The sequence below is a fragment of the Balaenoptera physalus genome, assembly GCF_965194825.1.
Source record: "Balaenoptera physalus genome assembly, chromosome: 18".
Lineage (NCBI taxonomy): Eukaryota > Metazoa > Chordata > Mammalia > Artiodactyla > Balaenopteridae > Balaenoptera > Balaenoptera physalus.
This window is the reverse complement of record NC_138899.1, coordinates 15,083,500-15,107,051: the sequence shown is the minus strand read 5'-3', so window position 1 is coordinate 15,107,051 and position 23,552 is coordinate 15,083,500. Positions and strand designations below refer to the sequence as shown.

Below are 23,552 nucleotides of genomic sequence, written 5' to 3'. Positions count from 1 at the left end.
AAAAAGAGGGAGAGAGAGAGAGAGAGACAGAGAGAAACGTACGGGGAGAGTGGAGAGAATCATGAAACAAAATCATTTTGTTCTCATCTCTCGTTTTGCTCTGTATTTATTTCTATTTCTATATTCATTTTCCTTTTCTGTTAGTCTCTCCTCTAGCCAGAATGTTAACCGCATTGAGTTTTATATTAAGGGTAAAACAGAATTGTAAAATTGAAATGTCCTTAAATTTAACGAGTCCACAGGTTTTTCAAACCTCTACTGTGAACAGTAGGGGTTTTAATGTTCCTAAAGACGTACGAGTGAAGTCTGAAGTCAGCTACTTGCTGCCTTTGTTCCTCCTATTAGGAATCCCAGAAATCCCCGGGAAAGGACCCACAGTATCGGCCAACTCACACAGCCCCTGAGGACCCAATCTATTGGCGGGAGGGTGGGAGGAGGGCAGGGGGCTGTTCCTTTCCGTTTGGATCTGAGGTCATGTAATTTACATAAGGCCACACAGGCCATTTGTGTGAGGTGAGGGCATGGAATCAGATCTTTTGACTAGGCTGGCAGGGTTCCCACAGGACCTGAGGGTTTGTACTTCATATGTGGTGCCGATGTGTACAATACACTGTATTTTTTTTTTTTAAGTTAGATTTCTTGTTGTCACATGGTCCTTGAATTATGCCTTTTTTTTCCCTGCTTGTTACCGGACTATAATTTTTTTTCTAATTCCCATCCCTGTATCAGAAGAAAGACTTATAAGAAAACTTAACAATCCTAGTTTGAGACAACTGAGGCCCTTGTGCATTGTTCCCCAAAGCCTGACAAACTCTTCAGAATTACTTGGGAAAGATGAGGAGGTCCTACCCAGACCAACCGAATCAGAACTCCTGGGGGTTTGCAACAGGAATCTGCATTGTAACAAGCCTCTTCCCCAGTGTGAATTCCGCTGATCTAGAATTTAAGTAAAATTCAGTGGAATAATGAATGTGAATCTGCTTGGTACAGAGTTTCTCAGACTGATCCATGATCTTAATAGGCAATTCTTCAACAAAAGAAAAATCTATGCAAGGATATATGTTCTTACATATATTTTTAAAGTATATGTAAGAACAATACTAAATATATTTATAAAGAGGTTATTATTAAAATAGGACAACTTCCCTTTTACAATGGTACAACACACCTGGGGAGACCAGGAAGTAAGGGCACCTGATGCGTCCATGTACGATGCTCATGGACAGGTAAGCAGCATGCTGTCTACTCAACAATCAACAGCCTGTTATGATTCCTATAATCTCAGCACATATTTGTGAGAGTATCAATGTTCATTGTATATTAAAACATTTATTCTACTTGACTTCTCTCATGGATGGATCTGAAAGATGGCTGCTTTCAACAAAAAGTCGATCTTGTGGCTCTGAACAAACAAAAAGTTGAACAATTTGGAATGAAGATGAATAATTTCAGCCTTCAGATCATGGAAAGCTGGAAGGCAAGCTATCCAAGATGAAATAACTAATGATTTTTGGAGCAGCCCACTGCAAAGATGCCCACATATTGCAAAACACACAGTTTGTGTTCTTCTCCCCTTTGTCACGACACCCTCTGTGCTCCAACAAAAACAGAATAAATGAATAGAATTGATGGTGCACCTGATATGGAGTCTGACTCAGCCCCATTGTTCCAAATGTTAATACCTGATAAAGGGAAAGATGTAAAATAGAGTTCGTTAGAAATCTGTTCAGTATGTTGGCTTTTATAATGCAAAGTATAAACTGAAGGATGATTTATTCTTTATATAGTTTATAGTTTGTTCTTAATAAAGTTATATTTGTATAAGTTATAGTGTATGTTAAAAGCATCTAAATTATCTATGATAAAAAGAAATTCAATAAAAATTGAGCAAAATATCTGGACAGACATCTCACTAAAAAACTATCTACACGGCAAGCAAACAGATGCAGGGCTTCCCTGGTGGCACAGTGGTTGAGAATCTGCCTGCCAATGCAGGGGACACGGGTTCGAGCCCTGGTCTGGGAAGATCCCACATGCCGCGGAGCAACTAAGCCCGTGCGCCACAACTACTGAGCCTGCGCGTCTGGAGCCTGTGCTCTGCAACAAGAGAGGCCTCGATAGTGAGAGGCCCGCGCACCACGATGAAGAGTGGCCCCCACTTGCCGCAACTAGAGAAAGCCCTCGCACAGAAACGAAGACCCAACACAGCCAAAAATAAATAAATAAATAAATTAATTAATTAAAAAAAAAAAAGATGCAAAAATGTGCAACATCACTAGCCGTTAAGGACATGAAATTAAAACCAAATGAAATACGACTACACACGCACTAGAATGGCTAAGATTAACAAGGCTGACAATACCAAGTGTTGGTGAGGATGGAGGGAAGATGGGATTCTCATTCATTTCTTAACACAAAAGAAATTTATTCTCTTACAGTTCTGGAGGCCAGAAGTCCGAAATCAGGGTGCAGGCAGGACCACACTCCCTCTGGAGGCTCTAGCGGAGAACCCTCCTCTTCAGCTCCTGGTGGCTATTGGCTGTCCTTGGCTCCTGGCTGCATCTCTCTCTGCTCCATCTTCACGTCACCTCTCCTCCCCCTGTCTATGTCTAAACTCTCTCAGCCTCTCTTACAAGGATACATGTGATGGCACTTAGGACCTACCCAGATAATCCAGGCTGAATTCCCTGTCTGGAGACCCTTAACTTAATCACATCTTTTGCCACAGTAGGTAATTTTCACAGGTTTTGGGAATCAGGATACATATGTATCTTCAGCCCACTACACAACCCCAAAACCCAAATGTCCATCAAGGGGTGAACGTAAAAACAAATTATGATACATCCATATATGCAATAGCACACGACCATAAGAAAGAACTAGCTACTGGCAAATGCAACAACATAGATGCACTTCAAAAGCACTTTGCTAAGTGAAAGAAGCCAGATTCAAAAAAACTACAAACTGTATGATGCCATTTGTATGATATACCTGAAAAGGCAACACTATAGGGTTTGGATAGTGTTGCTTATAGGATAAACCTTAGGATAAGGTTTATAGGATAAACTATAGGATAAACCTTATCAGTGGTGGCCAAGGGCTAGAGGTGGAAGAAGGGGATTGACTTCAAAGGGACAGAAGGGAATTGCGGGGGTGATGGAAATGTTACACATATTGATTACAGTGTTTGTTACATGACTACACACATTTCAAAAGTCATCAAGCTGCACACTTAAAATTGGTGAATTTTCTTTTACATAAAGTATACCTCGATAAACCCACTTTTAAACTAGCATATCAACCAAATTTTGATAATGTCATGCATTTAATCTGAGACATTTTTGGGCTCCTGATAATATTCTTTCGAATGGTATAACTTTTCATTATTCTGTGGTTTAAGAAAAGTTTGGAAACCTCCTTCCCTCCTTCTGTCTCCCCTCCCTGGAATACATTATAAGCCACTGTGAAGAAGATAAGTAAAATGAATTCTATCCCAAGACCACACTAGTCCAAGTGACATGGAAGTCCTCTCAGCTTCTAGAATTCCTTGTAACTCCCCAGCCCTACAGAATTTCTTCCCCAGCTCACTACATCCACCTCTTAATCAGTTTCTGGCCCTCATCTCTTTCTATTTCGATCCCTTCTCCATAGTGACACCAAAATTACCTTCCTAAAAACCAAATCTGGGGGGCTTCCCTGCTGGCGCAGTGGTTGAGAATCTGCCTGCTAATGCAGGGGACATGGGTTCGAGCCCTGGTCTGGGAAGATTCCACATGCCGCGGAGCAACTGGGCCCGTGAGCCACAACTGCTGAGCCTGCGCGTCTGGAGCCTGTGCCCCGCAACGGAAGGGGCCGCGATAGTGAGAGGCCTGCGCACCGCGATGAAGAGTGGCCCCTGCTTGCCGCAACTAGAGAAAGCCCTTGCACGAAACGAAGACCCAACACAGCTAAAAATAAATAAATAAACAAATAAATAAATAAATAAAGTAGCTATTAATTTAAAAAAAAACAAAAAAACTAAAGGAAAAATGCTATCCTTTCCTACAAATTGGTGCATGAAGTTATGATATAAATGTACAGTTTCTTTAAAAACAAAAACAAAAACCAAATCTGATCATGTAAATTTTAGGTTTAAAAATTACTTTTGTTTCCCACTCCCCCTCATAAGATAAATTCACATGCCGTGCCAGTTAGGACTCTTAACAATACACTCTTAAACCTGTCTTCCAACCTCATCATCTACCACCTTCTGTAAGGTACACTCTGTGTTTCTGGGTTCAGAGCGTCTTACTCTTTCTTACAGACAGTGCGTTTCATACTAGTGCGGTTTGGCTTTTATCCTTTCTGGTTTCCCATATGCCCTCCCTTCCACTCACCTCATCATATGCTGATTGGCTTAGGCCTCAGGCCACTGCTCGTCTCTGACGCAATCACTGTGGCCAGGGGCTGAGAGTCCTCTGATGGGTTGCCCACTGGATGGGAACCCCTATATTCACACACCAGCTGCCAGTTTCCTCGGCCTCCAGTAGAGATGATAAGGGGCTGGACAGTCATGGAAGGTACAGGCCCATCTAGAGAGGTGAAGAGTGCTAGGCACTCCCACCTCCTTGCCATACCCAGAGTCTCGGAAGATTACATGTAATTGTGTGTGTGTGCGTGTGTGTGTGCGTGTGCGCACACACAGCTGCCCCGAGTGCCTGCGGGTAACAGGCGGGAAGGCAGCTCGGGAGCCCGCCTACAGCGCGCAGGTGAGGAGTGGCGGCAGGGTGGGAACCACTGGGCATCATCACGGGCACCTTTAAACTGTATCCAAGCCGATCTTGCCTATTCCATGTGCTTTTCATTCTTTCTTTTCTTGTGACCAGCGAACTAATAGAGTGTAGACTCCCCCCCCCGCCCCCCCCCCCCCCCCCGCAAAAAAAAAAACGTTCTAGAAAAGCCCATCCTCAGCGCGCCCCGGGTTAGGCTTCCATACTCAGTGACTACCGCGTGGCCTTGACTGCGGCGTCTGCACAGCCCCTCCTGGGCCACTAAGCACCGGCCTCCCTTCCGCCCGAGAGCCGGAAGGAGTCGCCTCCCTGCCCCGCGCCACCTTCTCCCCGGAGGAGGACACGCCGCGGGAAGCCGGGAGAAGCCCTGGCTCAGCGCTGGGCGCCCCCGTGGGAACGCGCCCGAGATCGCCGTCCCCGGCGGCCCGTGCGCGCCCCTCTTCGCCCCCGGAGTCGGAGGCCCGGCCTGTGATCGCGTTCCAGGGAGCAGGCGGGGTCCCGGGCCGCCAGGCGGAGGGCGGGCGCCTGTGATGTGCGGCCAGGGAGCGCGCGTAGCGTCCCGGGCGCCAACCTGTGATCGCCCGCCAAGCGCACAAGCGCAGCTCCCGGCCGGCGAGCCAAGCTCCCGCCGGAAGCGCCCAGGACGAAGGAATCGGGAACCGGGCTCAGGCTGGCGGCCGCGGTCTGCTGCCTCGCGCGCCCACCTGCAACCGGCCGCTGACCAAATACAGCGAGGATCCCCCAGACCTGCTCCGCAGAGATCCCTAACGTCCACTCGCTTCCGGACAGAGCCGGGGGGCACCGAGCACCGAGACACAGGACTCGGTCCCTGGGCTGCTCGTCACGTGGGCCAGAAAAGAGGAGAAGGTGGATTCGTGCCTCCTCGCCGTCCACAGGGCCTCTGCCTTGCTGAGCGTGCGTCCACTTAGGGGAAGATCTCTCTGGAATGGTATTTTAGTGCCACACAGGTGATTATCAGAACAGGTGTGAATAGTTTACCAAGAAAGAAACATTTCCTTAAATGCCTCCCTGTGCAGATTCAAAGCAGACAAAAGCCTCACATTAGCATAGGTGGTGCAAGCCACCTGTTCAAATAACTCGGGCAAGTAGTGAAAAACAGCCTTGGAAAGAAGAAAAGAACTCAAAACCAGTGCAAATACTTGAACACAAGTCGAAGGATTAAGCTTCGTCAACAGTAACAGGCAAGGAGCTGGAGAGGTGTTTCCCGTTTGAAACACAAACTTGCAGGAGTTATTTTTAGCAGCCTATTTGATTCCATCAGATGGCCAGATAGCAGCTTTCTTAGCCTTGTCAAAATAAAAATACAGGAGAAAAATCCAGTCTGCTCTAATCCAGCAAACATTTATGTTTGGAAATCCTGATTTCAGGTTATGGGTGAGCAGATAGGATTCTGTTCACAGAACAGCTAGGCACTGGAGAGGCTGCATCTCTGATTGCTGTTACTGCCTCTTGCATCCCAAGAAAACAAAACATGATTTCGTCAGCATTAATTTTCAATATTTTTGAAATGCTATTTTTACATTTGTTTCCTGGCATAAAAGAAAAGCAGGGGAAGGAGTGGGGAATGCTACAGGAAAGGAGCCAAGAGAAACTTGACTTGGGGAGAGTGGGTGGGAGATCAAAGGGCTTCGGTGGCAGAGCTGGTAGGGGAGGACCAGGGCCCGCGGTGTGGGAACAGAGCCCATTGTTGCCATCAGGATGTGGGCAAAGAAGGGACCAGACTGCCCTTAGACCAGGGCAAGAGGCCTGTGCCCCGAGCCTCACACTTTAGGGGACCCCAGTCCAGCCCTCCGCTGACCCCGCCGGTCCCCATGGGGAGAAGCCTCAGAGAACCAAGGGGACGCAACTCTCCAGAGCCCATTCCTCCAGGTGCTCGGTTGGCAAAGTGTGGTCCACAGACCAGCAGCATGAGCATCTCCTGGACACTGGTTAGAAATGCAGGCTCTCAGCCCTGCCCTCTAACCTATAGCGTGTTAACAAGAGTCTGCATTCTAACAAGATCCCCAAGTGGATTATTTGCACCTTAAAGATCCAGAAGCACTGACCTAGACCACTCAGGGTACCCAGGATCCTGGAATGGCCTGCCCGAAGTCCCCAGCCCACTTCAAGGACACGCATGGGCCTGTTGCCTGAGTCCATCCTCCCAAGGGCAATAGCACCAAGCAACACCTCAGGCGTGAGTAGTCCTGGGCCTGGGAGGGCCCCTTTGCAAGGATAGGGAGGGGTGGACAGAACTTGCCTGTGCCATCTGGGGTGTCTTCACTTGTGTGAATGGGGCTCCTTTTGGTGTGGGCTGTGGTCATGGGCCTGTTCTCCCCACATCTCCACATTTCAGCAAGAACTCTGAAAATCCAAGAATTCTAAATTAGAATCAGGCCTTCCAGGTAGTTGGGAAGGATTATCAAGGTGGGAGGGTAACATATTTTATTGAACACTTTGTTAGCTTGATTTACAGCTCTACCTATTTAGACATGTGATATGCAGCCCTCCATCTGTGCTCCTGCTCTGGGCTAGAAAATAGCAGGGGTGAGCCCTGCTGATAATAGATACTTCCTGCATTAAAGCAGAAAACAACAACAACAGAGAAAGAATTGGTATAACACAGCACACTTAGCACATAAATGCACTGTCTCCAATCAGTTGTCTAAAAGTTTAAACTACATCTGAATTTTTTGGTGTTGAGATGTAGGTGACAGTTGTTCGCCTGAAACAAGCATCAACTTGTTCAACTAACACTCAGTATGAAAGCCATTTGTTCTTTCCACCAACACTGACTGTTCTTCTGTGGTCTAGATGCCATGTTTAGCCAGGCTCCGATGAGAGAGACCTGGCTGCCCTCAGAAACTCCCTTGGTACCTAAGCAGCCTAACCCTCTCCCTACTAAGTAGGCCTGGTTCTTCAACTCCTTCTTCCCAGAATGATGAACTCCAAGCTAAAGCCTACAGGATCCTTCAACCAATTCTGATTCAGGGTGAATTGGAGTGATAATTTGATTTAATAAGCAAGGCTGGCAGGTGGGTGATGCTCAAATTTGTCCATCTGGCTGCACAAAGTGAAGCCAAATTCAATTGCTTATGTGTTATCCAGGATATTGGCAATTTCCTTATTGTGATTTGATATTATTGTGCAACCTGGTTGTTGAAATAACTTTACTGGTGAAGTTTCCTCTCATGCTTACTGAGGATGAGTTCTTCCCTTCCAGGTGGATCACAAACACCCACCCTCCCAAATTCTGTGTGGTATCCACTGCTTCTTCTAGTAGAGAGAAAGCAATATGGCAAACTCACTTGAGTTAAAGTGTTAGTGACTTAATGTTTTACACCTTCATTAAAATACAGGATCTTAGTTTTAAAAGGACCTCAAGGAAAGAGCACAAGGTATCCACATGAATGAATCAACAATGATGGCCCTTCAAGCACCAGTGGAGAACATACTTTGTGTAGAGGATTTCCCCAGGGCTCCCTAAATCACAATACATGGGTGGCTACCTGGTCTACCTACTAAAAAAACTAGCCTTAAAAAGAGGCTCCTGGCACTGATGAAATCAATATAGTGATATCTTTATCAGGTAGGGATAACTATTGCTGAGTCTAATATAGAACCCGTTCTCAAAAAGGCTAGACTGTCTCCATCCCAAAGACTAGTAGTCAGGAAATCCTCTAAGCTGGAGTCATGTTCTAATTAGAAGGAGAGGGAACCAAGGTGAGAAAGCAAGGAAGAGAACCAAAAGCTACCTACAGATAGCTAACCTGTCCTCCTCTGTGGGCTGGACATGCTGACGTCCAGCCACGGACATCACAGCTGGGCTGGCTTGTTGATACAGTCTATCTACCAGTCCTCACTTCAGGAGCCCAGATGCTGCAGAAAGACCTGAAAGTCCAAATTCCCCCCAAACAAGTGATTGTCTCAGGTTCCTAATTGTCATCTGCATTTTTACCCCTACACATGTAATTCAGAAACACCAAGCTTCTCAGGGAAATTTGCCTAACTTTTCTCTTTGCCTGATGACTGATCTCAGGTGCCTCCCCAAGAGACATGTGGCAGCAAATCTAGACCCACTGTGTAATTTAGAAGCCAAAATTTCAGTGAAAACTAGATCTGATATAGGGCCGACCATTATTGTGGCTGTTTGGGAGTTGCATTGACAAAGTACATTGTGTTCATCACTGTTACCTTGGTTTTCTTAACTCTTTCATGGTGATATTTATGTATTTATTAAATGAATTCTCGAAGTTTCAGAGATGAATGATTATCTATCCTAAGAGTGTCCTCACAGTGTGGGGATATTGAAGCTAGGAGCTTCTGTGAGGTGGATAAGATACTGTTCATAAATAAAATATAAACTCCCCAGTCTATCCTAACTGAAAGAGGCACTGTGACTTCTCTTTACATATTTTCTGGACCTTAAAATTAACCCATGCTCCTTGTAGGTAATTTGAAAAATTCAAAAAACCTATGAAAATAAAAATCAGTGATAATCAAACCAGTCAGAAATAATTCTTATTTTAAACTTTATTTTTAAAATTTTATCCATTTTTTGTTATACAGCAGGTTCTTATTAGTTATCTATTTTATACATATTAGTGTATATATGTCAATCCCAATCTCCCAATTCATCCCACCACCACCCCACCCTTCCGCCGCTTCCCCCCCCGCCCCCGCTTGGTGTCCATACATTTGTTCTCTACATCTGTGTCTCTATTTCTGCCCTGCAAACCAGTTCAGATGAAATGAAAATGTACCATTTTCTACATTCCACATGTATGCGTTAATATATGATATTTGTTTTTCTCTTTCTGACTTACTTCACTCTGTATGACAGTCTCTAGGTCCATCCACGTCTCTACAAATGACCCAATCTCGTTCCTTTTTATGGCTGAGTAATATTCCATTGTATATATGTACCATATCTTCCTTATACATTCGTCTGTTGATGGGCATTTAGGTTGTTTCCATGACCTGGCTATTGTAAAGAGTGCTGCAATGAATATTGGGGTGCATGTGTCTTTTTGAAGTATGGTTTTCTCTGGGTATATGCCCAGTAGTGGGATTGCTGGGTCATATGATAATTCTATTTTTAGTTTTTTAAGGAACCTCCATACTGTCCTCCATAGTGGCTGTATCAATTTACATTCCCACCAGCAGTGCAAGAGTGTTCCCTTTTCTCCACATCCTCTCCAGCATTTGTTGTTTGTAGATTTTCTCATGATGCCCATTCTAACTGGTGTGAGGTGATACCTCATTGTAGTTTTGATTTACATTTCTCTAATAATTAGTGATGTTGAGGAGCTTTTCATGTGCCTCTTGGCGATCTGTATGTCTTCTTTGGAGAAATGTCTATTTAGGTCTTCTGCCCATTTTTTGATTGGGTTATTTGGTTTTTCAATACTGAACTGCATGAGCGGTTTATATATTTTGGAGATTAATCCTTTGTCCATTGATTCGTTTCCAAATATTTTCTCCCATTCTGAGGGTTGTCTTTTCATCTTGTTTATAGTTTCCTTTGCTGTGCAAAAGCTTTTAAGTTTCATTAGGTCCCATTTGTTTATTTTTATTTCCATTACTCTAGGAGGTGGATCAAAAAAGATCTTACTGTGATTTGTGTCAAAGAGTGTTCTTCCTGTTTTCCTCTAAGAGTTTTATAGTGTCTGGTCTTACATTTAGGTCTTTAATCCATTTTGAGTTTATTTTTGTGTATGGTGTTAGGGAGTGTTCTAATTTCATTCTTTTACATGTAGCTATCCAGTTTTCCCAGCACCACTTATTGAAGAGACTGTCTTTTCTCCATTGCATATCCTTGCCACCTTTGTCATAGATTAGTTGACCATAGGTGTGTGGGTTTATCTCTGGGCTTTCTATCCTGTTCCATTGATCTATATTTCTGTTTTTGTGCCAGTACCATATTGTCTTGATTACTGTAGCTTTGTAGTATAGTCTGAAGTCAGGGAGTCTAATTCCTCCAGCTCCATTTTTTGTCCTCAAGACTGCTTTGGCTATTCGGGTGAGTGTTAAAGTCCCCACTATTATTGTGTTACTGTCAATTTCCTCTTTTATAGCTGTTAGCATCTGTCTTATGTATTGAGGTGCTCCTATGTTGCATGCATATGTATTTATAATTGCTATATCTTCTTCTTGGATTGATCCCTTGATCATTATGTAGTGTTCTTCCTTGTCTATTGTAACATTCTTTATTTTAAAGTCTATTTTATCTGATATGAGAATTGCCACTCGAGCTTTCTTTTGATTTCCATTTGCATGGAATATCTTTTTCCATCCCCTTACTTTCAGTTTGTATGTGTCCCTAGGTCTGAAGTGGGTCTCTTGTAGACAGCATATATACAGGTCTTGTTTTTGTATCCATTCAGTGAGCCTGTGTCTTTTGGGTGGAGCATTTAATCCATACATATTTAAGGTAATTATCAATATGTATGTTCCTATTACCATTTTCTTAATTGTTTTGGGTTTGTTTTTGTAGGGCCTTTTCTTCTCTTGTGTTTCCCACTTAGAGAAGTTCCTTTAGCATTTCCTGTAGAGCTGGTTTGGTGGTGCTGAATTCTCTTAGCTTTTGCTTGTCTGTAAAGCTTTTGATTTCTCCATCAAATCTGAATGAGATCCTTGCTGGGTAGAGTAATCTTGGTTGTAGGTTCTTCCCTTTCATCACTTTAAATATATCATGCCACTCCCTTCTGGCTTGTAGAGTTTCTGCTGAGAAATCAGCTGTTAACCTTATGGGAGTTCCCTTGTATGTTATTTGTCATTTTTCCCTCGTTGCTGTCAATAATTTTTCTTTGTCTTTAATTTTTGTCAGTTTAATTACTATGTGTCTTGGTGTGTTTCTCCTTGGCTTTATCCTGCCTGGGAATCTCTGTGCTTCCTGGACTTGGGTGGCTATTTCCTTTCCCATGTTAGGGAAGTTTTCAACTGTAATCTCTTCAAATATTTTCTTGGGTCCTTTCTCTCTCTCTTCTCTGGGACCCCTATAATGTGAATGTTGGTGCATTTAATGTTGTCCCAGAGGTTGTTGTCCCTCATTATTTTCACTGTATTTGACATAAAACAACAAGGAAGAAAAACTGGAAATATTTAGTAGAAGAAATGTGCAGTAGAAATTTAAAGTAACCAGAAATGTGAAATCAGACATCCCTGTTTCTCAGCATTATCTCAAATTGCCAAGGTGAGCTTTCTTGAAAATGGTTTCCTACCTGGAGGAAAGGAATTCTAGAATTATTAACCTTCTCCTGTTTGGTTGCGTGTTGGCTTGGTTACTACCCATACAAGTAGCATCAACCTGGCGATGATGCTTTCTTATAGAGTCCACTAGTGGCAGAGTCAGAGCAGTTAAACCAGGTCTTTAAGAAAAGTAATGAAAAGCAGTTGGTCTATTTACCAGAATAAACTTGACTGGCACAACTCCAGGTAGAAATATCTATATATCCCGGGAGAAGAGAGAGCCTTCTGGAGAAAATGAATTTACACCAGAACACATAGTTTGGGGGAGGCTACAGTGCTTCTGTTGAGCAGCAAAGAGCAGTCTTTTGTGTTTCAGCTGCCCATAGAGGCCCCAGGCATCCACTCCTCACTGCAGCTCTGCTATTGGCAGAACCTCCACTCAGGACACAGGACGATCCCACAGGGGCCACTCCCTCTGACAACAGTGGAGTGAATGGCAGTCCTGGGAATTTGGCTCATAGCTGATTCTGCATTTGGCATTATTAGATCCTTAAAAAAATCACGTAATGCTGTATCCTGCCTGTGTGAAAACTAGTTTTGTTACCAGTAAGCACCTCAACTCCACATGCTCCCCGGTGAGGATGTGCATATTTCTGTGCTTTCACCCCAAGCTAGACCAGAGAGCTGCTGCTTGCAGGGAGCTGTGCAAACAACATTCGCAAAACTAAAACATGTCTGGTAAGCTTTACGGACCACACAGAGTCCACTCTTGCTTATCTAGATGTGGATTCTTCACTCTGTGGTTGAGTGTGGAAAGTTTTCCTTTTTTTAATTTTTATTTTGAAAAAAATTTAAATCTACAGAAAAGTTTCAGTAATAGTACAATGAACTGAGTAATCCTTCATCTAGGTTCACTCATTCAACATCTTTCCTACATTTCCTCTCAATGGATAAACAGACATGTTGTTTCTGATCCAGGATCACATATGTAATAAAAATTATGTGTATATGTCATATATGTGATAACATATATGTTATATATAATACACATATCTAACATATATTATATAGCACTATATAATCATTTTTGCTGAACCATTTGAGAGTAAGTTGCAGACATCATAACCCTTTACCACTAAATACATCCATGTGTATTTCCTAAGAATAAGGACATTCTCTTACATAACCATGATATAATGAGTAAACTCCAGAAATTTAACATTGGTAGAACTCTATTATCTACTATACTGTTCTCATATTTTACCAATTGTCTCAGTACTGTCCTTATTGCATTTTTTTCCTAAAAATCCAGGATCACACAATGAATTTCAATGTCATGTCTTCTCAGTTTCCATTTAATCTGAAGCACCTTCTCAATCTTTGTCATTGACATTTTTAAAGAGTACAGGCCAGTTGTTTTGTAGAATGTCCTCAGTTTGGTTGTCCGACACTTGATTTGATTTAGGCTACGCATTTTTCTTCTTTTGGGGGTGGGGGCAAGAATACCATAGAAATGATGTTGTCATGACTTCACACATCAAGAGCCAAGGGTGTCCGTTGGTCCATTACTGGTAATGTTAACACTGGTCACTTGGTTAGGGTGCTGTCTGCCCAATTTTTCCACTTTAAAGATACAATTCCTCCCTTATTAACTAGTTAATGCTTTCAGTCTCTGAAAATGCTCTGTCTCCCCCCGTCCCTCAAACATTCACTCTGTATTCATTTATCAGCCAACTATCGAATTTTATCTGAATTACTTTGACAGCAATGGCTGCCATATGGTACTTTTTCTGTCAATCTTTCTACATTTGTTAGTTGGCATTCTACCGCAAAAAAAGACCTTTCTATTCCAATCTATCTATCATCCATCTATCATCTATCTGTCATATATCTTATTAGAATTAGTATAAACTCATGGATTTAAAAAAAAATTCATTGTGTTAGGGACTTCCCTGGTGGTCCAGTGGTTAAGACTCCGCACTTCCACTGCAAGGGGTGTGGGCTCTATACCTGATCGGGGAACTAGGATCCTGCATGCCGTACAACTCAGCCAAAAACAAAAACAGAAACTTCGTTGTGTTATGACATGTAAAGTTTTAAAATCCTCAATCCTCTGTTGGCTGTTTCTTTCTTACTTACAACACTTCTAACATGATATAAACTCTGTCTCAGAGACTCATATTAATTTTTGCCTAGGTAGTCTACAAAATTTAATTTTAAAAATGTTTTTCACGTAATGCCCTCCAGAATTAAATATGATTAGCTCTTGGATTGAACACTGTTTTGAAATACTCAAAGCTTCCACCTACTGGGATGGATAAGTGTGAGTTGGCTAGTCTTATGAGCATGGCTGCTGAGTGAAAGAGTGAATTCAGTCAGAACCACCAGTGTAAGCTTCCTCTGAAACATTCTTAGTGCATCTAAGTCTTCATCTCGGTTCTTCTTGAAAACTCATACAATCCCAGTGTTGACCCCTGAGGCGAGTTAAATGGGCCTGGGGTATAGATGGAGGTCTTATAGGGCAGGGGCATGTTATTCCTTCTACTAATGTTGTGTTTTTAGTTCTAAATTAAAGTAAACATATATTTCTCTCAGATTTTCAACACACACACTGCCATTTTAGTTTTTGAAGAAAATGAGGTGAATTTCCTTAGAACATTAGATTTAAAAAGCAAAAGCTTTTAATCCATATTTTTTCTGTTTTAAAAGAAAAATCAACAGCTTCCACACAAAACCCTGTGTTCTATGAAGGGCTTTTAAAGGGGCCTGATGTGTTTCCAGGTACCTTCTTCAACATCAGGAGCATGCTGTTGATTCAAGAATATAGTGGGTACATGGGCTTCCCTGGTGGTGCAGTGGTTAAGAATCCGCCTGCCAATGCAGGGGACATGGGTTCGAGCCCTGGTCCGGGAAGATCCCACATGCCACAGAGCAACTAAGCCCGTGCGCCACAACTACTGAGCCTGCGCTCTAGAGCCCGCGAGCCACAACTACTGAAGCCTGCGTGCCTAGAGCCCGTGCTCCACAACAAGCCACCGCAATGCAATGAAGAGTAGCCCCCACTCACCACAACTAGAGAAAGCCCATGCACAGCAACAAAGACCAATGCAGCCAAAAAATAAATAAATAAATAATAAATTTAGAAAAAAAAATTATAAAAAGAAAAAAAGAATATAGTGGGTACAAACCTATACACAGTATTGTTTTTTGACTTAAGGAAAAAAAACCTCTAAACTTGAGCAGGAATTTAATTATTTTTAACTTTTTAATGATATTAGAAATATTGCTAATGTATTTCAAAGGTTAAGGCCTTTAGAAAGCCTAAATGGTCTAATTTTAAACATAAATATCATGGTAACAGTGAATAAAGAGGATAGTGTCGAGAGCTTCTCAACTGTCTGGGAGTAAGAATCAGTTTTATTTAATTCTAAATTTTCAGCCCATTGCAACCTAATCAATGATCCCACTGTGCACGGCTAGTGTGAAGCTCAACCACGTGCACCTCCGCCTGCAAGTGCGACACTCAGACTGGTCTCTGGCCTGTTCAAGATCCCACCCATCCTGAGTGTGGATGTCACTGCAGTATCAGATGGCTACACGTTTCTCGCTTTCTTGAAATTCCTGTACTTATTTCTAACATAGTTACACACAGGTCGTGGATTGGCACTGGCCCACAGACCATACTGTGAGTGTCACTGTCACACTTAATCTTTCTCAGCTCTCTGAGAAACGAATTATCCCCATCTCAACATTACAAAGAAACTGATGCAATGTGGGCTTCCTGACCTAAGAGCCCATGATTAGCAGGTAGCAGAACTTGTATCCAAACCTAGCCAGCAATGCCCAAAGGAGCCAATATTTGTCCCTGGAAGGCTGACTCCAGAGCTTGTGCCTCCTCTCCATGTGCTTGTTTCATTTTAACTCTATGTTAGAGGAAGAACAGCTTGGTTTAGGCCATCAGATGAGGACCTCCTCAAATACACCTTCTACCGTCTGCAAACCTCCTTCATCCACGCCCATCTTGCTCTCCTCTCCTGGTGATTAAGAACCACCAAGTTCAACGGTTCCATCCTTTCTGTTTCTTTGGATGCTCTTGGTCCTATCATCATCCCAACCAAAGCAATTGTTCACAAGGGCAGGAACTATATTCATTTTCCAGATGAAGAAACTGAGACTCAAAGAGGTTGAGACACTTACCCAAGTATGTAACTAAGACTACATGGCGATGGGGTAACTGTAGCCCATTTTGTCAAAGATGGTGCCATGCTATTGTCCTGGCACCTTGGCTGGTTGCTGCTTTCCTTTCAGTCTCAAGGGTCCAAACTTTGGACAATATATTCTTTGGGAACCCACATTGCTAGCAAGTGGCAGAGAAAGACCTGGCAAGCAGATCAGTGTGACTGACTTCAAAACCCGGGCTTTTCTATGATCCCAGGCTACCTCTTCACATTTCAAAATTATAAAGTTTAGAAGGAAGATTTGTTCTCAGTCATCACTTTTTCACTTATTCATTCAGCAAACATTTACTGAGCACCCCCTGTGTGATAGACACTGTGCTGGAAGACGTAACTAAAAAGTGAACGACAGACACCGTGCTGGAAGACGTAACTAAAAAGTGAACGACAGACACCGTGCTGGAAGACGTAACTAAAAAGTGAACGACAGACACCGTGCTGGAAGACGTAACTAAAAAGTGAACGACAGACACCGTGCTGGAAGACGTAACTAAAAAGTGAACGACAGACACCGTGCTGGAAGACGTAACTAAAAAGTGAACGACAGACACCGTGCTGGAAGACGTAACTAAAAAGTGAACGACAGACACCGTGCTGGAAGACGTAACTAAAAAGTGAACGACAGACACCGTGCTGGAAGACGTAACTAAAAAGTGAACGACAGACACCGTGCTGGAAGACGTAACTAAAAAGTGAACGACAGACACCGTGCTGGAAGACGTAACTAAAAAGTGAACGACAGACACCGTGCTGGAAGACGTAACTAAAAAGTGAACGACAGACACCGTGCTGGAAGACGTAACTAAAAAGTGAACGACAGACACCGTGCTGGAAGACGTAACTAAAAAGTGAACGACAGACACCGTGCTGGAAGACGTAACTAAAAAGTGAACGACAGACACCGTGCTGGAAGACGTAACTAAAAAGTGAACGACAGACACCGTGCTGGAAGACGTAACTAAAAAGTGAACGACAGACACCGTGCTGGAAGACGTAACTAAAAAGTGAACGACAGACACCGTGCTGGAAGACGTAACTAAAAAGTGAACGACAGACACCGTGCTGGAAGACGTAACTAAAAAGTGAACGACAGACACCGTGCTGGAAGACGTAACTAAAAAGTGAACGACAGACACCGTGCTGGAAGACGTAACTAAAAAGTGAACGACAGACACCGTGCTGGAAGACGTAACTAAAAAGTGAACGACAGACACCGTGCTGGAAGACGTAACTAAAAAGTGAACGACAGACACCGTGCTGGAAGACGTAACTAAAAAGTGAACGATAGACACCGTGCTGGAAGACGTAACTAAAAAGTGAACAGGGCACAGTTCCAAGTCTTCAGAAGTTCGTGGTTTAGTGAGAAAACAGGCCACCTGTGAATGCTCATAATCAGGGCAGGCTACATAATTTACAAGACGCTGTGCAAAATGGAAAGTAGGTCCCTTGTTTAAAAATTAAGCATTTCACCATGGCAACAACAGGACATTAATCCAAATGTGGTTCAGTTTAACAAAAGAGAGGTGCTCAGAGTATTACAGAAATACGAGTTACCTAGGATGACGACTGATCTTAAGGTGGCTTCCTAGAAGAGATGAAAACAGGGCTGATTCTAGAGAATGAAGATATCTCCCCTACATGGACCTTCTCCTCTTTTTCAGACCTCAATACAGGGCATTAAGGATAATCACTCAGTCATTCTGACTTAAACGTCAGTCACCAAGAGTGTTCTGCCACAGTACGTCCTAATTATCTACCTCTGGAGCTGTGACACATGCCATTTGGGGCGTGGAGATGTGTTGTCCAGACCTCCCTTCAAGGACTTGTTGCCCAGCTGCTGGAAGTTCTGCCAGTGGGCAACCTTAAGCTACCAGACCCTCTGGGGGCAGCCCCTCTGTAATGACCCATCCAGGTGGAGGTATAAAGGCCTGGCCAGTGGATGTGTCAGGACAACCCTGAAGGGCCATCTTCACTCCAGAGCCCCAACGGAGTCCGCTAAATTCATCTGGACAGCATTCCAGCTTGATTTTTTCCCTCTGCCCTTATCTGTTTCTTCCCCGCTGATTCCACAAGTACTGATCCGAAGGCCACCCCTAATAAACATCCCAGCACTAAACTCCATCTGAGTCTGTATCCCAGAGAACCAGCCTGAAACACATATCAAGAAAGATTCCAGTGCTCGGGGAGGATTTTTATTTGACAATTACTGGTTATAAACATACTTAAAACATTTTAAAATTCCAAAATAGAATACAGAATGGTGGAAACAAGGACTCTGTGTTCCCCTTTGGTTTAAAATTCTTAATTTGATAAGGATTAAAGCCCATATGCCACAAATTTTGTGGAAATTAATCCATGAATTTACTGCAATTCTTGAGAAAACCTATAAACCTTTTTTTAATCTGTTCTTGGGAGGTGATGTAGTCTGTAACTTTTTTATGGAGAATATAATTTCCTTTAGTGACACATACTTATTCAATTTTCAATAAATGAACTTTGGAGAATTACGTCATTTGTTGACTAAACTGGGTTGTTTATAAAGATGGCTTTTAGGATTTTTGTTTTTAATTTGAACTTTCTCAATTTTCTTCCAAGTGAAAGATTTCTTTGCTTTTAAAAAATAAGTTCATCCATTCCCTGAACTACATTAGTGAAATTACAAGGAAGTTTTTTCTTGAGATGTGGTATCCAGAATGTCATACAGCTTTCTAGGTAAAGATGTTATCTTGAAAACACTCCAAAACAGAATCAGTTGTGAAAGTGACTTACATATTCAGGTGCTAAATCTACCACACTCAGGTCATAAGGTTCTGAACATCATTAAACTTTTCAGAATTAGATATGAAACAAGGACTCAGGTTTGAGAAGAGGGGCTTCTAATATCTCCAGTCAAACTATCAGAAAGAAAAGCCCAGATTTTCATCGATCTACATAGGGTCAAAGTTAATCGGCTGATTAACAGTTAACTCACCAAATTGTCATAATTGCCTAAATCACTGCCTTATGGAATTAATTTCAGTTGTCTCTTCACAAAACACATTTACGGTGTTATCAAAGCAGTTAGCATTAAATTGATTTGCTTGTATCTTTCCTACTAATGGAGATTAAAAGCGAGGGTGGAAGGAAACTTGGAGGTGGTGGATATGTTCATGGCATAGATTGTGGGGTTGATTTCATGAGTGTATACTTATCTCCAACTCTTCAAGTTGTTTACATTAAATATGTACAGCTTTTGAAACGTCAAGCATACCTCAATAAAGTGGTTAAAAAAAAAAAGAATCATTTGGAGAGAACTGGAGAGAGGAAGTAGGATTTATTTTGATTGTTTAGAGAAAATATAGACCTTGAGCTCTCTTGTACCAAGAGCTTCATATGAGGCCATTTGTGACGGGCCAGAAGACCTTGCACAGCCTCATATTTTAAGAACTCAGCAGAAATAACTCCCCAGATGCAGATTATTCTCCTTTAGATGACTGGACCACTGCGTTTGAACGAGATTCTAAAATAAAACTGAGGCTGTGAAGTTTCTTTTTAGTTAACTCAGTTGTGAAGTATGACATGCAACAGAGAAGTGCTGAAAATAAATGAAGAGCCCCAGGAATGCCCATCTAACCTTCCCAAACCCCCTCAACAAGAGAATATTGTAAGCACCTCAGAAGCTACCCTTTTATTTCTCCCGTTTACCAACACCTTCTAACTCCCCAAAGTACTGACTCTGAGCTCTATGATTTGATGGTAACTATGTTTTAACTCTGTATAAAGGGAATCATAAATATTCTCTGGGGTCAGGCTTAAGTTTGTGATGCACCTGTGTTGTTGAGGTCCAGCTGCTTTCACAGCCAGGGGATATTCTATTAGCTCACAGTTTGCTTTCCTTCTGCGGTGGATGTGCATTTGGATTATGTCCAGTTGGCGGCCACTAGGAATTAGGTTTCTAGGAACATCCTTGAGCACATGTATATGTTTGGAGTAGGATTAACAGATCGCAGGGTGTGCATTTTGAGTAAATGCTGTCAAACTGTTTTCCAAAGGCTTTTTTTCAATATACACTTTTTCGCACACAGAGTAGCGCACAAGAGTTCCCACTACTCCATCAGCACTACGTTCCTAGTCTCAGCCTTTTTAATTTTAGCCGTTCTACTCGGTGTTTAGCGGTATCTCGTTGTGGTTTTAATTTGCATTTCCTTGGTAACTAATGAGACCGAGCGCTTTTCCAGTTATTGGCCAGTTGGATATTCTCTTTTGTGAAGTGCCTATTTGAGTCTCTTGTCCATTTCTTTAATTGGGCTTTCCGTGTTTTTCTTAATGAGTTTCAGGAGTTCTTTATTTTCTATGGTACTGGTTCTCAAGACTTCAGAAGGCATCAGAATCATCCTTAGGCCTTGTTAAGACAGACTACTGGTCCCTACCACCAGTGTTTCTGATTCAGTAGATATGGGGTGAGACACAAGAATGCGCATCTCTAACAAGTTCCCAGGTGATGCTGACGCTGCAGGCCTGGTGACCACACTGTGACAACACGTCCTCCAGGTGTTTTAAATGTAGCAGCAACACATGTTTCTTGTTAGTTTAGGGCAAAAAACAAAAAACCCAAAAACTTCAACAATTGACTACTTGGTTCAAGCTTGGGACATAAGCTAATACTTTCCCTTTGTGGAAGGGGTAAAACTGGGATTACTTCAGTAGCAACTGTTTAAATCTGTCTGACACCCACCTCTCTGCAGAGCGTTATCTGGTGTACCTACTTAGCCAAGAAACCAGTTGATAATAGATGTTATCTCAGGGAAACTAACTGGCTTTCAACAGCAAGGACATGAGTCCAGTTATACCTCTAAAAATAAAAATATATATCTCTGGAGATGAAAACATTTATTTCAATTGAATTTTGTTTCATTAAAAAACTCTACAATGACATTAAAAAAGAAATAAAATAGAAACATATTTAACTGCCTTTAAAGACTAAATAAACCTCTAAAGACCAAATAAACACATATACATTTCAAATACTTCCACTGTTCTAACAAACCTCAATATTATCCTTGTTGTCATGTCAGTCTCCTGAAATAAGAACCATGACTATTACACAATTTACTGGACTAAACATTAACCATATTATTTCTAAATACAAACTGCACTCAATGTATTTTGGTAGGTTGCTGAGTATGTGGTTTTTAAGGCTTAATTCTATGAAACATCTGTTTCTCTCTGTTAAAGAATCCAAAAACCAGCTATCAGAAGGCATATACGTGTGTGTGTGTGTGTGTGTGTGTGTGTAATAAACATATTCCATTTGAGGGCGGTTATGCCTTATTCTGAGAGTACATGTAAAACCAGGACAGTAAAACCTTTAGTAAGTTGAACGCACCATGTCATAGCCGCCACCATCAAGAAAAGCTAAGGACCCACAGTTCAAACAAAGTACGGCAGGGCCCTCGGAAGTATTGTGGTTTGTTGATCTGCTGATCAGAAAGAGCTAGACAAAGTACAATTAGTGGTCAGAAGTAAACTAACCTAGGCAGGCTCATAAAAGTGAACCTTCTTGATGCATCCTGAGAACATACTGCGTGAATACAGTCAATGTATGCAACGTCTTTCTGTTTTTCTCACCAAGTCAGGGAGAGCCCATGCATGTGATTTAGAAAGGATTTCAATGACGGGCAAAGCAAAAGCCTTACGTCAGCAGAGGATCAACCGTCAACTGACGGTCAATTGAGGGTCAATTACAGTTAGCAGCACGGTCTTTTTGAAAATATCACCAAGCTGAGTCTAAAACTGCAACAGATATCATGTAGGAGCCATGAAATCTAGAAGACGATCAATGATAACACATGTCCATCATTATCAAATCCCCTAGAAGGGCTCCTATTTTCTGAAAGCATTTTCTCTTCCATCTCTTTTAGAAAATATAATTAAATACTGACCTTCTGTATTTTAACCATTTATCTTTTTTTCTGGGGAGGGGGGCCCTCTCCTACTATAATGCCACTTAAACTAAAGTGTATTTTTTGTTTTTCCTATTAGTTTTTTCTGTACTAGTTTAGCCAGAGGTTTTGGGCAGGGAATAGTGGATCCTACTTATGTTAAAGAAAGCGGTAAGGCAAAATGATAACTTCCACAGTCTTCAAGTAAACAGAATCCCTGATATAATTGGAAAGTAATATGTAATTTGGGGGCAGTAAAAAATATCTATGACAACTTTGTCTTATACCTTAGAAAATGTGCTTTGGCGCTGGAGTCTCTTTAAGGCACAAAACCTGGTAAACAGCTTTTATTGGTGGCCTGTACCTCTGATTTAGATAAGACAAAAAAATACTATAACGTATAAATAACAATAATAAATCATTTTGTTAGAGCTTGAAATCATTGGGTGAAGTGGAGGGAAAAAATCCAAATAGACTAACAACTTGTATGTAAATATTTGTTGCTGGTGTAAAAAAAAGAAAAATGTAGTTTACACAGTGCAAAGACTATTGGAAAAATGTCTTTGGAATAGACTTGACCTCATGGTAGAATCACAGTGCTGTCTCAAAAATTGTTAAGGCTGAGGGCTGTCCATTGGAAGCATTCATAACCACATGCCCATTGTGAGTAATTTCTGGATAATTCCTTTTGAAGTACACCTGAAAAAAAAAGACAGGTATAAAAACATGTTTAAAAGTTTTAAAGTCCTCCTCCCTAAAGCAGCGCATTTCTTTTTTTTTAAAATTAATTTATTTAATTTATTTATTTTTGGCTGCATTGGGTCTTCATTGCTGCGCGCGGGCTTTCTCTAGTTGCGGCGAGCGGGGGCTAGTTGCTCCGCAGCATGTGGGATCTTCCCAGACCAGGGCTCGAACCCCTGTCCCCTGGATTGCCAGGCGGAATCTTAACCACTGTGCCGCCGGGGAAGCCCCAAGCAGTGCATTTCTATGTCCACTTTTCATGTGAAGCAATCCCATCACTAGTGGAGGAACAAGTGAAAAAACCAGGGGCGTATTTATTCTGTGGAGGAAGTAGCCCCATTAAAACCCTCAGTGGGGCTGAGCTTAATACCAAACAACCTGTAGATCCACTTGAGTTCTGATCATTCTGATTCACAGATATGCTTTATCACTACATTAAATTGATAAGCGGAATCATTTTACTGACTCAAAGCCTGGCGATAAATTAAAACCACGGTGACAAAGAGGCTGGGAAATCTAGCGTCTGCATGAGGGTTTCTCATTTTCACACACAAAATGAGCACAATAGATTTGGATGTTAATATCAGGTTGCAATCCCTATATTTTATAAACTCTGATGATAAGCATTGAAACGCTGGCGTATATGTATGAAATATCCTGGCGTTTAATTTGTGCGGCAAAGCAGTTATAGGGCC

The 23,552-nt window shown here is 42.1% G+C and overlaps 2 protein-coding genes across 5 annotated transcripts in view; one reads left to right on the top strand and one right to left on the bottom strand.

Annotated features, from left to right (window-relative positions):
- Positions 1–4,943: 4,943 nt before the first annotated feature.
- Positions 4,944–23,552, top strand: part of LOC309647394 (uncharacterized protein) — a 47,828-nt gene continuing 29,219 nt past the window's right edge. Inside the window, exon 1 of the mRNA XM_082434736.1 lies at positions 4,944–6,966. Within this exon, the coding sequence (XP_082290862.1) occupies positions 5,300–5,698 (399 nt within the window). The 5' untranslated portion in view covers positions 4,944–5,299 and the 3' untranslated portion in view covers positions 5,699–6,966. The remainder of the gene's footprint in view (positions 6,967–23,552) is intronic.
- The window catches only part of ABCC4 (ATP binding cassette subfamily C member 4 (PEL blood group)), a 218,850-nt gene continuing 216,345 nt past the window's right edge, over positions 21,048–23,552 (bottom strand). For all 4 annotated transcript variants that reach the window (XM_082434600.1, XM_082434599.1, XM_082434598.1 and 1 more), the window contains one exon: positions 21,048–22,815. In XM_082434600.1, coding sequence (XP_082290726.1) covers positions 22,708–22,815 — 108 coding nt within the window. In that variant the 3' untranslated portion in view covers positions 21,048–22,707. The remainder of the gene's footprint in view (positions 22,816–23,552) is intronic.